Source organism: Polypterus senegalus, chromosome 8, assembly GCF_016835505.1.
Source record: "Polypterus senegalus isolate Bchr_013 chromosome 8, ASM1683550v1, whole genome shotgun sequence".
Classification (NCBI taxonomy): Eukaryota; Metazoa; Chordata; class Cladistia; order Polypteriformes; family Polypteridae; genus Polypterus; species Polypterus senegalus.
Genome location: NC_053161.1, coordinates 182,730,166 through 182,747,991, shown reverse-complemented (window position 1 = coordinate 182,747,991; position 17,826 = coordinate 182,730,166). Strand labels below are relative to the sequence as shown.

At 39.7% G+C, this 17,826-nt stretch overlaps 1 protein-coding gene across 1 annotated transcript in view; it reads right to left on the bottom strand.

Moving 5' to 3' along the window:
• The window catches only part of LOC120534748 (zinc finger and SCAN domain-containing protein 21-like), a 97,681-nt gene that overhangs the window by 3,608 nt on the left and 76,247 nt on the right, over window positions 1-17,826 (bottom strand). The window contains exon 4 of the mRNA XM_039762328.1: window positions 2,484-2,778. Coding sequence (XP_039618262.1) covers window positions 2,484-2,778 — 295 coding nt within the window. The remainder of the gene's footprint in view (window positions 1-2,483; window positions 2,779-17,826) is intronic.

Genomic DNA, 17,826 nt, shown 5'->3' with positions numbered 1-17,826 from the left:
ACTGCATCCACTAAACAGGATCATCTCCAGACAGAGGAGCAGCTTCAGCGACAGACTGCTGTCACTGTCCTGCTCCACTGACAGACTGAGGAGATCATTCCTCCCCCACACTATGTGACTCTTCAATTCCATGTTAACATCATACAAGATTATAGACTGTTGCACCTCCAGCTTGCATTTTTTAACTTAACTGCATTTTTATTACTCTTTAATTAATAATGTTTTTATCAGTATGCTGCTGCTGGATTATGTGAATATCCCCTTGGAGATTAATAAAGTATCTATCTATCTAACTATCCATCCATCCATCCATCCATCAGAAGACTGGAGATGACAGACAGGTGATTGTAATTTATTCAAAGCAACAAATAATATACAACAATAAAGTAAGCACACTGTAGGTAAACCAAGACAATGGAATGCAAAGTCTCTCAGGAACTGAAACCCCTTGTGGTCAAAAGGCATTACTTTACTAAACTTTTTGACAATAATCTTCTTGTATAATATGCTACAGTGACTGTTCGTTTGTCTGTCCAGGATTTTAAATCACTTGTAGCTCGCAAACCGTTTCACCTATTGACTTGAAATTTGATACACATATACTACATGGTATCTACTATCTGAATTCGGGGTGATGCTTTTCATTACTCTTTTTATTTTATTGTAGAATCAACTCTTAGTAGTGCACAGCAGGACAGCCATGTGGTGCATGCGTATGGGAGCTGCTCTCATTCCCTTTCACCTTCGCTAATCATTCTTTAGGCAGATTGAAGACTTAAGTGCCAGCATAAGTGAAAAATTAAATAAAACGTACTAAGTAATTGCAACACAAAAACTAAAAATCAGTTTTAACGTGAAAAGATGCAGACGAAAGAAGAGATGCATAGGGTGGAGAAAAGAAAAGCTGCTCAGGAAGCAGCAAACGCATCAACCCCTGAGCAAACAAATGGTAAATGTGCAGAGAAAGAGAAATGAAAACTAGGAATGCTCAAGGAATATTCACTGTACATTATCGTGCAGTGCGCCGTTACTGGTGGTAATAATATTTACTGACACTGAGGACTTACAACATTTGAGACACAATTGCTGGCATTTCTTTTGCTTTTCCAGTATTAGCACAGACAGCTGAAGTGACCTCCTCAAGACGACACAGTGCCAGTGCCTATTAGTCCTAACATATCAAATCCTTTTGAAACTCATTCTAAAACATGTCTTTGACAGGTTAACATTGCTAGTACTTTATAAAAGCTCTTTGAAAGAACATTTTCTGTGCGAAAATGCAGGTATTTCAGAATATTTATATTTTTTGGGGTGGTAAACCATGACAAAGGGTTGACAGCTCCCGGTGTAGATCAGTGGAGGTGGCACCCAGTCTGAATTCTTTGTGGCCCAGAAGATTCCGATTGAGAATTGTTGGCCACATACATTACTACATTTTGTGTAGCAAAGTGTATTCTGTCTTTTTAATTTTTTTGTATCTTTCAGTTATGAATTTTCCCAAAACCAATTGTTTGTGTAAACTTAGTGTCATATTTTGGAGTACGGATACTAATTAATGTGACTCCCCACAGACGGCAGGCACCCTCGGGCGATGGAGGATGCTGTACAGGTAAGTCTGCTCTCGCCAAGCGTTTTCTAATTTTATTCTATTACGTTGACTTGTATATTATTTGGTAATAAGTTATTTGCCCCCCCCCCCCACTGAGTTCTTATATACAGTTTTGCATGTTTTATTATCTAAAGCAAACAAACAAAAACAAAGTGCACTGCCACAGTATTAAAACATAATTTGACATGCTGTACAGCATGATCATATGTATATTTTGGATTTAAATTTTTATTTTATTGATTTTGTATTAACAGTTTGTGTTTATAATTATTAGTAATTGATTTGATTTATTACTTAATAAGCATGGGCGAGAAGCTGTTTGTTCTTTTTTCGTCAAGGTATGTTTTTTTATTTTTTGTTACATTAAAATAGCAAAATATATAACATAAAGCTGAACCATTATTTATTGTGTGAGGCTATGTATATTGTAAAGTGTTTTTTTTCCCTTTTTTCTGATGAAATGCATATAATATATTGTAAATAGTTCTATATGTAATACGCATGTTATGAAAACAGAGCTAGACGTACGGTGGAGGCTGTAGGGTCTTTGGTGAGAAGCCGTTTGTATGACGCCCTGTTCTTTATTTTGTTTCTGGAAAAGGAAAAAGGATATAAACTTCTGTGTCTCCTCCATGTTGATTTGTTTTTGACACAACACTAAGTAGAATGGATTTGTGTCAGTTACATGTGCTTACTGTCCAGGCAGGAGTGAACCTCACTCTTTAGTCAGGACAGTTCAGTTGTACTTCTCTCCAGTGGGAATTCTGGTGCGTCTCTGATGTGTACTGCTCTGACAGATTTGTTTGCCACGTTCAAAACAGCAATATGGCTTCTCTTTGAGATTCATTTCTCAACAATAGTTTAGTTTGCTTACTTTTCAGGACAAGACTGAACGTCACCCTTGCGTCCTGAAGGGTTCTTTTTTTTCTGGACTGATTTTTGAACTGCTACCCTTTTTATTCTGTTGTGAACTCTTGTGTGTATCTGAAGACTGCCCATCTGTGAAAACTGTTTGCCACATTCATTACAGCAATACGGCTTTTCTCCAGTGTGAACTCTAGTGTGTTTCTGAAGACTGCCTATTTGTGAAAACTGTTTGCCACATTCATTACAGCAATATGGCTTCTCTCCGGTGTGAACTCTCGTGTGTTTCTGTAGATTGCCCTTCTGTGAAAATGGTTTACCGCATTCATTACAGCAATATGTCTTCTCCCCCGTGTGAACTCTCGTGTGTTTCTGAAGAGCACTCCTGTTAGAGAATTCTCTGCCACATTCCACACAGCAGTGATCTTTCTTTCCTGTGTAAAATTTAAAACAAAATGGAAAAAAAAAAGTGCTTATTTTCAATTCACTGCCTTATTATCAACATTAACTCACATTAAATACATGATGGCTGAAATTATGAACAACCTTTGATCAGAATAAGTAATTATAAAACTTTTGTTGTACTTGGAAAACACACTTAATTTTATGTCCTTTATTACAACTGCTCAGTAGAGCCACATGTATAAAACTTCCTTATGCTCGGCCACATATACGAAAGCTGTTTCTTACGCAAAAGTTAGGATTTATTAAACTATAACTTGCCATTTAAAAATTGGATCAAAGTTACCTCAAGTTTTGAGCATTTGTAAGTCCTATGCAGACTTTATTTATTTGTGATGGCAATTTTGCAACTCAAGGTGGAAAAATGAAAAACTGAACAGAAAATCTAATTTCATTGCACATGTCACATTCTAATGTTTGACAGGCTACATAAGAAGTGAGTTTTGATGTATCACAATGACATTTTGGCTCATGATGATGACTTAGCTGAATTAGACTCCCTACTGTCTCTCTCTTTGAAGCATGTAATGAACTGCAGCCTTCATTACAGAGACCACCATGCAGCCCCTTTTCTCTTACAGGTCTTAACAGCTGTGGGTTATTTGGCGATGGCGGCTTTTCAGTGTGAAATGCCTGACTGGTGAGGAATGTCTTCACTTTGAGCCACATAACGCCATCTGTATGGGAAGGTAAACTTAAGATGGTAGAGAGATACATGCAATATCATTACCATCAGGATATGCAAGTCCTGATCAAAATTAAATCTGCAGCAACATCTGTTGTCTTCAGCAGTGGTGGTCTTACTTGGCCTTCAAGTCCCTTTATGATTACTGAGCTCACCAGTGTGTTTTTTCTTGTTATTGATATCCCAGACAGTTAAATTGGGTAATCTTAAGGTTTTCCGATGTCTCTAATGATTTCATTATTATTTTCCAGCTTCTTTGACTTTCATTGGCACAGATCTTGCCCTCATGTTGATCAATGTCAACTACAGAAACCAAGGGTAGTCTATAGGTAGGAGTAAGCTGAGGTGTCTTAGGCCTGCAAGACTAAATCAATGAAACACACCTGAGGAATCACAAACACCTCTGGCAACAATTGTTCCAAACATTACGGTGCCCTGAAATGGGAGGACGATTCAGAAAAAGTGCTGTCATTTCTGTAAGGTGTGATTGAAATGTTTGCAAATCCCCTTAAATGAAAATCAGTAATTTGCACTTTAATTAAGTCTGAATTATTTAATTTGCAATTTTAAACGGGGGATTAAAGGAGTAAATGCAAGAAGAATGTTTCATTGTCTCAGCCATTACGGAGGGTACTATATAAAACAGAATGCCATGCCAAGCATGAAAAGTGCACCTTCAATAATTAGAATGTGTCCTGACATTTATCCACACTTAAACTAAAACCACTTGACACCAAAACAAACAATAAAAGAGAGCAATGGATGAGTGAGCCTCAGTGCACAGGCCTACTTAAGCTGCAGTGACCTCAGAGAAAAAATAGAAGATGAGAAAACCAAGGAAGAGCACAGCTGTTGGTGTTTCAGCTCTACAGGGGAGTGGCAGGTGACACCAGGACTGGTAACCGTTGTGACACGCTGGTGACATTTATACTCACCATTATAATGTTAAAGGGAATCTACTATCGGGACATACTTATGTTGACTAAGCTAAAATTTTCCAGGTTTTACTGTCAATTTGATCCAATGTGTCTGTTCATGTATGGAATTATCTCTGTTATGGTTGCAAACATCAAGCAGTCCAAGCCTGCACTCAAAGAAGAGCGCTATAAAGAAGAAATACAACTGAATTAAAGAGTAGTGTTACACAAATTAATCAGTCTTGAATTAAAAGTGCCCAGATTTTGTTGTTTATTGTGAAATCAGCTTGTAGTTGGTTGAATGGTCTACCCATTTCATGACATTGAAAATGTTAAGCTGAGGGCCCACGTACAACTGACAGAGTCCACACGAGTGGGAACTGATGAAGAAAAAAACTGCTGTGTGGAAATATCTTCAAGTATCTGAAATGTGATAAGAATTTTATATATAAAGTTTAAAATGAAAAAGTTAGTAGTTAGTTGTGGTGTATTTAAAGCAAAGACGTTTGCCGCATCTAATCTGATGAGAAACGTTTAGGTACAACACTTGGCTAAGCGCATTTACTTTCAGCAATGCAGTGAAAGTAGGAAACCGCCAAGGAAACAAATGTGTCTTAGCTGTCAATAATGGCACTGTTTGAAAAGAACCAGACATATGATCAGGACAAGACAAAAAAAAAATCAGAGTATCCCTCAAAAATAATTGCAATTCATCATTTTAGATACACCACCATTTTCTATAGTAGAAATTTAAGGGTTCCGTCATTAAATTCTTCACGTGGGTGTACGATATACTCTGCCAAGCAGATGATCCTTTTCAGACATAGCATTACCAAGACGAACACTTTCACACACTGGGTGTTCGGCCGGCACCCTGGAAGCAGGCGGTAGTGGTCACTCCCACGGAGCATTATTGAGGAGTGGCACTGACCAGAAGGAGGATGGCTCATTGCCTAAGGCCAGTAAGGCACTGGAAGTCAGGACTTGTGATGTGAAATCCCCAGCGTAAGCGCCCTGGTCACTGGGGAGCCCAAGTCACGGTCAGGTGAAGCCCACTGGAGCCAGGGATTGGCGAGGCGAACAGACCAGCAGGAGAAGGCAGAAAGAAGGTCAGCTGCAAGTAGGGAGGCTCCCCTGCTGCACAGCCTGGACGGGAGAAGCAGGGGAAATCGGCAGTAGAAAAGCATTGTTTTAACCTTGTTTTTCTAAGGATTTATCTCTTGTTTTTAACCTCCATAATTCACAGCATTTTATTGGATTATTTATTTGAAGATTTTTGAGAATTGTTCCACTTATTTATTTGAACACTGCTTTGATTTTGATTGTTGTTTTAATAAAAGCACTTGGCACTTTTTGCACCATTCCTTTGTTACATTGTTGTGCCTCAATGTCCAGCTAATCAGTGACATTACCAATGGTGTCAGGTTCAAGAGCTCCAAAATGAAGATGGGAGCATGGAGCAGAACCCGCATCGGCACAATAACTCATACCTCGACATCCCTAGAATTAGCCTAGTCACTCTTCACTGGACTTGTCTACCTCTGCTAGGTCTGTTTTGTAGCCTGGAGACTAAAACTGCACACAGTACTCCAGATGAGGCCTGCAATGTTTTATAAAGCCTCTGTATAAGCTCCAGTGACTTGTACTCCACACATCAGGGCACTAAATAACCTGACATTCTCTTAGCCTTCTTAATGACTTCTGAACACTATCTAGGAGTCGGTGGTGATGACTTCACCACCACTAAATTCCTTCTCATAAGGTTTACTTTAGATATTCAAACCTTCCAATGTGTATACAAACCGTACATGTTTACTTCCTACATGTAATACTTTGTATTTACTTAAATTTCATCTTCAACAAATCTGCCGAAGCCTGTGTACTGTCCATATCCCTCTATTGTGATGACTCAACAGATTCTAGATCTTCTGCCAAATATACCTACCTTGGCATCACCTGAAAACTTCACCACCTTGTTATTTTTATTCCTATCCAAATCATTTATATCATTATGCTACTCGATATCCAGAGGCTGTTCCCTTGCGCTCAACCACGTCTTAAGCTATCGCAAAGGAAAATGTAGGGATCTTTAACGTCATCCCTAAAGAAGTCCTTACAGACCAAGAGACACCTTTCACGTCGGAAAACATTTAGGGAAATGTTCAAGTTACTTAAAAAAAAGCATTTAAAGTCTGCGGTGTATCATCCACAAAGCAATGGTCTAGTAGAGATGTAATCAGACTCTCAAACAAATGCTGCAAAAGGTGGTCAGCAGGGACAGGGTTCTCTCCTTTTGAATTGTTATAAGGATGACAACCTCGGGGAATATTGGATATTTTAAAAGAAGGATGGGAAGAAGAGGCTCTTCCCTCTACCAATATGTTAGAATATGTCACGCAGTTACGCAATAGATTTGGGAGAATTTGACCGATATTAAAAAGCCACTGTCACAAAGATGAGTCACAGACATCATGAAGGTTTGGGGCAGCCAACTGTATATTGTTTCCCAGCTGCAAAATTGAAGAAAATTGAAAAGAGATGTTCACAGGTTTGAGTCCAAAATAGTTTGGATATTATGGAAGTAAGATGGCAGCTTTAAAGGCCGGTAAGGGAAATGATGTCATCAGACCCGGAACCAGAAGTGACATTGTTGGGACTGTAAGTGACAACATCATTGGTGCCAGAACCCTGCAGGATTTTCCATGCAGAGAGATTGAGAGAGACAGTCAGCGCACCCTGCCACCCCCTTGTCTGGTGTGGTATTTCTATCATTTAGGCCATTCAGCTTTCTCCCATTCACACGTGTCTGACAATATATTTATATAGCAGTGGATCTAACACTGGCCATTGTAGGAAACTACTCCTACAACCACCCAGTTCTGATAGGGTTCCTCACACCATAATCCTAAGCTTCCTATGTTTAGCCAATTCTACACCCATCTGCAAACCATACCCTGAAATTTCACTTTTTAGTTTAGTGGCACCTTATCAGATACTTACTCAAAGTCCAGATAAATAATATCATCTGTTCCACTTTGATCATATCCTTTGGTTGGTTCCTCATAGATTCACAGCATGTTAGTAAAACGCAGCCTCCCTCATCTGAATCCATGCTGACTGTTTCGTAAAACTCCTGTTCTTGACATGTGTCACTAAATCTTTTCCTTAATAATTCCTTTCATTTATTTTCCTGTGATGCAAGTTAAGCTTACTGACCTGTTGATACTTCAATTTTCCCAATCACCCTTTCTATATTAATGGGGTTATATTTTCCAGTTCATAAAAATTGTCTCAGTGTGCAGGGACTACTAAAAAATATCCATCAAAGGAGTATATATTTCACTAAACTCTATAAGAATTTGATGATAAATAGCATCTGGTCTTGGAGATTTATTTGATTTCAACCAATTCCATCTCAGCAGCACTTCTGTCTCTACAATTTCAAAATCCCTCAGTACCTCCTTAGTAGTTCCTGTTACAACTGAGCAGTTATCCACTTTTTCAGACATGAAATTTTAAGAAAATTGAAAGTTTAGAGCATTTTATATTTCACTATCTGTGTATTGTAATTCCCCTTTATTGTTAATGCAGCACTTCACTTCCTCCTTGACTGTTATTTTACTCCTAAAATACTGAAAGAATGTCTTTGGCTGCAATATTTCTCTATAACTGTCTTTTAGAGACCTCATAACTTTCCTAATGGTTGCTCTCAAATGCACGACTGTTAGCATTGGGGTTATTCATCTTAAATGACTTATTCAGTTGTTTTTATTTTCCTTTGCAGCTTCTTTTTTACCTCCTTGTTTACCCACTGCTGAGATTTTATTAATTATTTTGACTCCATCATGCATAATATTTAAAATGTTGAACTTCTTTCTGCTAGGAAATTGCAGTTACTTTTGCCTGTTTATTGCTATGACACTGACTTTCCGGCAACTGCAAAAGCTTTCTCCACCCTCTGCCCCACAAACCCAAAGGTTGGAGTAAGACTGGAGTAACACCTGCTGTTGTGTTAATTACAAAAAAAAAGAACCTTGTAAAAAGCATTAAAAACTATTAAACTGCTTCTCTGCTCCTTAATAGCTACCAAAGTGCTGAGGAGCAAAAGTCATATTTAATGCACACTCACATAGAAGGACCACAGACTAGCACAGAACACACAGACTTTTCCACTTTATGATTTAAGAATGATGTCAGTCTAAGTTGTTTCTCCAATCCACCACTTCAATGTGTAATCCAAAGGTTTGATGTTTAATCCAAATACTTCTTTAAGGATTTCACAAGAACCTTAGAAGAAATGATGAGATTTGTAAAGCTGGCAAGTGTGATAAAATAATTTTGGAAGACCTGGGTGTCTGTCAATGCATAGATAGCCATACTGTCTACAAAAATGGAGAAAACTCACTACTGGAAAGGGCAACCCACAAAGATCACAGCATGAAAGCAGAGGTGAATAGGAACCCAGACAGGCAGAGCAAAGGGCCTGCAGAAGTCTCCAGGACTTGACAAAGTCTCAGTCCTTGTGTTCTTATAGAGAAAAGTGTAAGAAGGACAACAACAATGAGATCAATGCTATCTAGCAAAACCATCACTGCACATCTTAAAACTTGTAAAAGATCATCATGATGTTCCAGAACAGACAATGTTCTATGAATGAATGAGACAAAAGTTGAAGTCTTTGGTCAAAACCTGCAACACCATTATGGAACTAAGACAAAAGTGGACATTGATACTAAAGACTCAAGGTGAATGGAGCATCATGGTTTGGCCTGCAAGTTTCTTCATGGGCTGGAACACTTGACATGATCAACGGTCATTGAAATGAAAATATTATCAAGAAATCTGACAGAAAAATATCAGGATAGCAGAAGCTTAACAAATGTTAAGTGATGTCACAGGACAATAAGCACAAACACGGGAAGAAATCAAAAACAAAGGGTTAAACATACGGTAATTGGTGTTCAGGAATGGCAAATAAGAGACATGAGATGATGTGGCCTGACCTAAAGAGAACTGATCAGAAAAAGGCTCCAAGGGATAAAGGAACTGAAAAGGTGTGGAATGAAGGAATGGGTTAAAATTCATTGCTGATCAGTAGCTATAAAAAGTTATGTTTAGGTCATAACTGTTAAAGAAGGGTCAACAAGTCTATAAAGATAGGAGGGTCAGGGAGTGGACTGTGAATGTTTAAACTATGTGTTCAGGACTGACAAGAAGCCGTCCAATTGTTTGTGTTACTACAGTAGTTTAGGACAACTGAGGTGTCTGTAATTGGAGCTTAGTTGATGATCGGACTACATTGTTAAGAGGAATTAATATGGATACCCAGGAAATTCCAGAGGGGTTAATACCTTTGTCTTGCTCTTGGACATTTGTATAGCACTCTTTATCAAGGATAGGCTGAGGACTTTTGCATAAAGTCACTAAAATGGAAGAAGAGCAAATTGCTAAACCTTACATAACAATAGATGAAGTCTCACGCTAAATTTAAACACACAATAAAATAAAGTATTTTCACTCCATTTCTAAGTTCCTCATAAAAATCACAAGACCCAACCTTTCAAGCTCATACACCCCAACCCTAAATCTTACACATTTTTATTTTACACTTACTTTTTCCAGACATCTTTGATGGTGGTCGCTTATTTTTCTGAGCTCTATCAGATGTAGTTTCCACAGCCCTCTTTGGTTCAGACTCTAATGATTCAGACTTCACATTGATAGAAGGCTCTGGAAATGAAAAGTGTCTGCTATGAGAAGAGTCTAACCTGGTCACCACTCTATCTTGAAGTTTGTCTTCTTTTACACTGTTCATATTTGTATGGTTATGTGTCTCAATACTGACAGACTTCTCTTCAGGTTCTTCTTTAATGCCCACTGGCTGCAGTTCTCTGTCCTCCTCCTTGATGCTTAGACTTTCCTGTTTAAGGTAGATGAACTCCCACTCACAGTCCTCCCCCTTAATATTTACAGTTTTCTCCATGATATTTGCGTCCACATCACAGGTGTCCCGTTTCACATCCATTGAGATGTTCCAGTAAACAGCAGCTTTTTCTTTTTCTCTGTGAAAAGAACAAGAATCAACTTCATTAAAACTTCATCACTAATGTCTAAAGACACTTGAATATCATTTTAGAACAGGCTCTATGTTATGGTTTATGTAAAGTTAGACAGTTTATAGCATGCTGACAGTAACTCAATGCTCTTCATTTCAGATTATCAGATATGAAACAATCTTGGGAGTGAAGGTCCAACAGACTCTGAAACAATAACACCATCTTACAGAGTTGTGGGTCAGCAGTATTCACTACTTGAATTAAACATATAGTGCTGCTGGGGTCCCAGAATTGTCTTATCAGTTTATGTTGATGAAGGTTTGTACAAGTAGGGGCACAGGATTGTGTTAAGAAACAGAAAATTCTGGAGGGAGGAGATGAAAGAGGAACATAACTTTGCTGAAATGTGCAGCTGCAACAGGAGAAGACAAGCAAGTGAAATTAGGGGTTTGCTAGCTTAGGCTGACAGGTATAACTGACCGTGCGTAACTTCTATTTTTGTCAGTAGGTTTGACGATCTTTTTCAATTTATTAAAGGCCACCAGTCACCTCTTTACCCACTGAATCAATCATAACTTTTGATTGTGCTATCAGATTTAATCAAACCCCCTTGTTCTCACTAAAATGTTTTAAAGTGCAATAGCTGATTGACCTGACTTAAGCTACTTAACTGCAATGCCATTACAGGGATGGATTTGTGTCGTGTTAAAAGGAAAACGTGTTTTAACTCTATAAGAAAGGGCACAGCGGGCTCTTTTTAATTAGGAGGCCGCGTTCCTTCAATGTGGGAGGTGACATAATTCACATCTTCTATCACATTGTGATGATCAGTGTGATTTTCTACATTGCGGTGTGATGAGCTGTGTGCATCACGTCAAGAGATGCCGACTGAATAAACAGGCTAATTAAAAGGGCAAGATCAGTCATGGGACGCACCCTGGACCCCCTGGAGTTGGTAGCCGAGGAGAGGATTAAAACAAATCTGAGTGCCATTATGAACAATGCTGCACATCCTCTCTCTAATACACTAAAATGGAGTTCTTTCAAATCATTCCTCATAAGTGTGTCAAGAAACACTATGGGGCTCCTTTATACCAACAGTAATACGTCTGCTAATGTCTCACGCTGACTGTGGCAGCCAATTCAGAACTTTTCTTTCTTTTTATTTTTCTTGCTTCATAGTCATTCTGGTGTGTGTTCAGACCAAAGTGTGTGTATGTTTATTTAATTATTTACCTACCTTTTTTATTTTTTTTTAAAGAATTTCTGTAACTTCTACCTTGTGACAAATAAAGTTCCACTAAGTCTATTCTATCTATTGCTGGACACTGGATTTGCTTAATCTGTTTGTTTAAATTGGTGAACATGTTTTTAATTTTATTGGGTACAACTTCAGAAGAATGACTTTGATACAACACGTATTTCACTTGAGCCAGTTAGTGAGGGAGGTCATGGTGGTCAGCTTAATAATTAGGGAGTTTGGTCGCAGGTGGAGACACAGGTGACATCGCTGAGTAGAGGTGAGACTTGTGCTGGTATTTCTTAAGAGGGCAGCATTTAGTGTGTGAGGTGATTACTGTGCTGTGAGAAAGACTCCCACCGTGTGGACTGACTGAAGGGGCAGGAGAGGTAAACATTTGAGCTGGTGGTGGTTTTCAAATTGATTTTATGATCTTGGGTTTACTTTGTTTTAGCAGGTAGACCTTGCTGATTCAGATCAAAAGCTGGTGCTGTGATTGTCTCAGTGAACAATGAAGAGGTAAATCTTAGCCCTACTTAAAAACTAATCCTCAAATCGATTATCAAAAATTAATATGCCTTTTTATGTTATGTTTAAGAGTGGCTGTTGTTGGCCTCTGTTTCCTCAAATTGTAATTATTTATTGAATTATTGTATTTACCAGCTTTCTGCTGGTCAGTTGAAGGTGGCATTTGGAGTTGTAAATCAATCTTCACCACTTTCTCCTTAATCTTTGTCAAATGGGCTTGGAATGCAGGAATACACGTTAAGAAATCAAAATGTAGAGTAGGAGGTGGCGACGGTGTGACTGGACGATGAGAAGTAGAAAATGGACTCAAAAACGTGTAGTGAACAGGAGACACACACACACCCACTGATGACTGAATAGAAAAGACATGCGGGTGGCCACAGAGGAATTGACTTGAGTAAAGTTCGGCGCTGGGCTGCAGGTCATGCTGCTTGCCCCTCACTTAAGTCGTATGCAGTAACTCAGAGTTGAGTGAATGAGAACTTGCACATCCATAAAACGGTATCTCCAAACCCACAGCACTCATCTTTGTTTGTCTCCCCATGTTCAAATTCTTAATGTGAATACTTTTCAGCGAAACATCGCACTCTCAAATAACCTTACAGTTTTTATATAACTTAATATGAATCAATTTACAGTCATCGTCATACTTTAATAATTGTTGTAATGTTAATTTACTCATTCCTAGAGATTTAAAATGTTGAACTTGATGTAATTTACACGCCACACACCCTAATAATACACACTGTACAGTCTCTAGCTGATTACATGATCTACACACTCCAGACTGGTGCTGCCTTGTCTTGAACTGTATATAACTTAACCTAATATGCCCAATCCCGATGCATGTTAATATTTCCAATCTTCTTGTTCTGCCCCCTTTTCCTATGAATCCAACTCTGCTTTCTACTCTGTATATATGCCTTCCCTTACTGTCAGTGTCCCACATGATATGCCACATCTCATTGACTTTCAGTCGTGTCAGACTGTTAACTTCAAATTTACTGAATGCTAATTCAAATTCAACAATATAAGATGTTCAGCTGCTTTTATTGCCAAATCATCAACAATTTTTTTTCCTTTGACTTCTTTATGTGCTGAGACCCATAAAAAAACTAGCATATCAACTCAAATTCTGTAACTGATATAATATTTGAAGTAGTGTGGCAGATCAGTTTGAATTCGCTCTGCTACACCACAAATTTCAAAGAAGTCCACCTGGAGCACATAAGGGAGGCTGAGAGACACGGTGCAGATCAGTCACCGGTACACACACACGACACTCCAAAGTGAGCTCTGTTAGTATTCATTGATGCAAACTCTGTAGCTGAAATACTGTACTGTGGGTGTAAAGTGTAATGTGACTAAAAGTGCGTGCTGCACAACTAAATACAGCTGTCATTCAACATTAAAAAGCGCCTGGACATCACATTACATGCCTTGTGCTGAAAAGAGAACCCGGGGAGTTTTATGGAGGTTGACATTAAAGGTCCACCTGAGTGCTAAAGCTAAAGAGTAGTGCAGATTAATACAGCTCTCTATGTGAATACAAGGTGGTGCAACCAAGGACATGTAAACGTCAAAATCTCTACTTGCTGTAGGGACATCAAACTGTTGGCCATAATTCTGCGTCCTTATTACTTGCCCAGAGATTTTGGACACGTCATTGTTGTTATTGTTTACATCCCTCCGCGGGTGACATCATCCACTCTGCTGTTGCTAAACTACAAACACAGTACCCCGAGGCACTTGTGCTAATTGCTGGAGATTTTAACCATGTGACGCTGGACAAAACATTACCTGCCTTCTCCCAGTATGTGGATTGTAACACCCGGGGAAATAGGACTATTGACCTTCCGTATGCAAACGTTAAGGATGTATACAGCGCCACCCCACTGCCTGCGCTTGGGAAAGCAGATCATAACCTGGTCCTGCATCAGCCTCACTACAAACCAAGAATGAGAGAGCTACCTACATCCACACGCTCATTCAGCAAGTGGTCCCCTGAGACACTGCAGGCTCTGAGAGACAGGAACTATGGACTGGGAGATCCTGCAGGGATCACATAGTGAGAACATTGAGGTGGTTGTTGACTCTACTACTGACTACATCAACTTCTGCATGGACATTGCAGTTACAATAAGAACAGTATGCTTCTATGTTAACAACAAGCCATAGATTACAAGTGACATTAAGGGCCTTCTGAACCAGAAGAAAAGGTCTTTTAAAGGCAGTGATCAGCATGAGCTCAAGCGCGTGCAGAAGGAACTCCGAGTCCAGTTCAGGGCGGAAAAGGAACAGTACAGGAGAAAGCTGGAGCAGAAGTTGAAGAATAACAGCATGAAGGAAGTGTGGGATGGGATGAAGATCATCACTGGCTGCAGCTTGAATCGTGGTGCCACCATCGAGAGAGACATGGAGAGACCAAACCTGATGAACAACTTCTTTAACAGGTTTGACCAACTTAACCCGCTCTCACCTCTGAGTACTTCACCCTCCACCCATCCTTCTGCTGATACCAGCATAGCAGAGAGTTTTCCCACCACCCACAATTACAGCAGCTCAGGTAAGCAGAGAGCCAAGGAGACTTCATGCCAGCCAGCAAAGCAGTGGGTTCAGATGGAGTATCGCCACAACTGCTGAAGGCCTGTATGTTGGACCTGGGGAATCCTCTACAGCGCATCATTAACATTAGCCTGGAACAGGGGAGAGCCCCAAGGCTTTGGAAAACCTCTGGCATCACCCCAGTCCCAAAGGTATCACGTCCTAGTGAACTGAATAACTTCAGGCCTGTTGCACTAACATCACATTTAATGAAGACCACGGAGCGGCTGCTGCTTCACCACCTGAGGCCACAGGTCCAGCATGCCCTCGACCCTCTGCAGTTCGCATACCAGGAGAAAGTGGGAGCGGAGGATGCCATCATCTACATGCTACACCGATCCCTCTCCCACTTGGAGAGAGGCAGTGGTGCAGTAAGAATTATGTTTCCGGGCTTCTTTAGTGCCTTCAACACCATCCAACCTCTGCTACTTAGGGATAAGCTGACAGAGATGGGAGTAGATTAATACCTGGTGGCATGGACTGTGGACTCTCTTACAGACAGACCTCAGTATGTGCACCTCCTGAACTGCAGGTCTGACATTGTTGTCAGCAGCACAGGAGCGCCGCAGGGGACTGTACTTTCTTTGGTCCTGTTCAGCCTATATACATCGGACTTCCAATACAACTCGGAGTCCTGCCACGTGCAAAAGTTCACTGATGACAAAGCTATCGGGGGCTGCATCAGGAGTGAGCAGAAGGAGGAGTATAGGAACCTAATCAATGACTTTGTTAAATGGTGTGACTCAAACCACTTACAACTGAACACCAGCAAAACCAAGGAGCTGGGGGTGGATTTTAGGAGGACCAGGCCCATCATGGACCCCATGACCATCAGAGGTGAATGTGAGTACCTGGGAGTGCAGCCGATTGATAAATTGGACTGGACTACCAATACTGATGCTCTGTGCAAGAAAAGATAGAGCCGACTGTACTTCCTTAGAAGGCTGGCATCCTTCAACACCTGCAATAAGATGCTGCAGACGTTCTATCAGATGTTTGTGGCGAGCACCCTCTTCTACGCGGTGGTTTGCTGGGGAGGCAGCATAAAGAAGAGGGAAACCTCACATCTGGACAAACTGGTGAGGAAGGCAGGCTCTATTGTGGGCACGGAGCTGGACAGTTTAACATCCGTGACAGAGCAACCGGCGCTGAGCAGGCTCCTGTCGATCATGGAGAATCCACTGCATCCACTGAACAGTATCACTTCCAGACAGAGAAGCAGGTTCAGCGACAGACTGCGGTCACTGTCCTGCTCCACTGACAGACTGAGGAGATAATTTCTCCCCACACTATGCAACTCTTCAATTCCACCCAGGGGGATAAATGTTAACATTATACAAAGTTACTGTCTGTTATACCTGCATTTTTATCACTCTTTATTTTTTTTTTACAACTATAATGCTGTTGCTTAAGTATGTGAATTTCCCCTTGGGGATTAATAAAGTATCTATCTATCTGGACCTGCTATCAGAAAAGCTTCTGCCTTTACCAGTATCATTCCTCCCTCATGAACATATCTTCAAGGTCCAAATAGACAATCAGTAAAAGTCATCTTAGTCACAAGCACAGTATAATAAAAAAAACATTTCCTTAAATAAAATGATGGTTCTCCTGTCTCTACCATTCCTAACCAATCTTCCTGTTACAGGAGCACAATCCCAGTCACCAACACAATTACTGTGTACCCACCACCCTTATCAATCAATGAAAGAACAAATTCAAAGTGATTACTTTAATATTTAATAATTCAAACCTATCAACCTGCAATCATTAGCCATAGCAACAACTGAAATTGTCAGTCAAACGTTTTGATTTGTTACTCGTGTGAAACAAGAGGCATTTACTTTTGATAAATGTTTACAAATCAATGAAAAGAGGCAAAAGGGTGGTGGGGTATTATGAGAAGAGAGCCTTATGGTGAGGGAGGAGTCTTGACCTGTAATACTAAAGCTCTTCGATGCAGTATTAAGCATTCTACCAGTCAGCATTTATAAGAGGTATAATTTAGAGTTGTGTTTCTTGACCCTAAGTATTATTCAGACATAATCATTTCAAATGTATTGATGACCTACAAACATTCATTTCGCCTGACATTTCCATCATGCACAGTTCAAATGAAGCTCGATGGATAAAAAGATTTGAAACGTCAAGCGGACGAGCGCAGTGGAAATTAGCACCTCGTGGTTTGAAGCACTGAGCAGACGTGCCGACCAAAGGACGCTTTATGAAGCCGCGACCCATTCAAAGCCATATAGTGCCGTACAGTACTTTGTTACAAGTCTACCAAACATTTGATATTTAACCCTCTAGTGAGATTTTCTAATTTGTATTGATATTACACACTCAGGTTGAGTTCACTGGTTTGCAGTAATTTAGTTTAGTGATTTAGGTCAAAGATATTTTATTTTTGCATTATATATTATACATATTACAAGTTTCATTGTAAAATGTATTAAATTTTGTATCCGAGTAGTTGGAGACACTAATGACACTGGTGTCATTATAAAGGAGTGCTGGCCTCGGTACGACAAGCTAGTGTAAGAAATACGGGTGAGATAAAATCCAAACGACAGTACACACGATCAAATGTCTGGCCAAGGGAGGTGCCGATATTAACTCCACAGTGGTACAAGTTTGCTTTTGTTAAACTCTCCTTTCCAAATATCGAAGTAAGGATTAACATCAAACGTAAACTGAATTCAAAAAGTACTTTAATTCATGTTGCTGTGGTTTGTAAACAAAATTAAATACATATACTAAGTCACAACGGTATATACAAATACACCTTTTAAATACTCTGTGTGTGTAAGTTTAACAAACATTTGAACCACTTTATATCAAATTATTTATAATAGATTTAC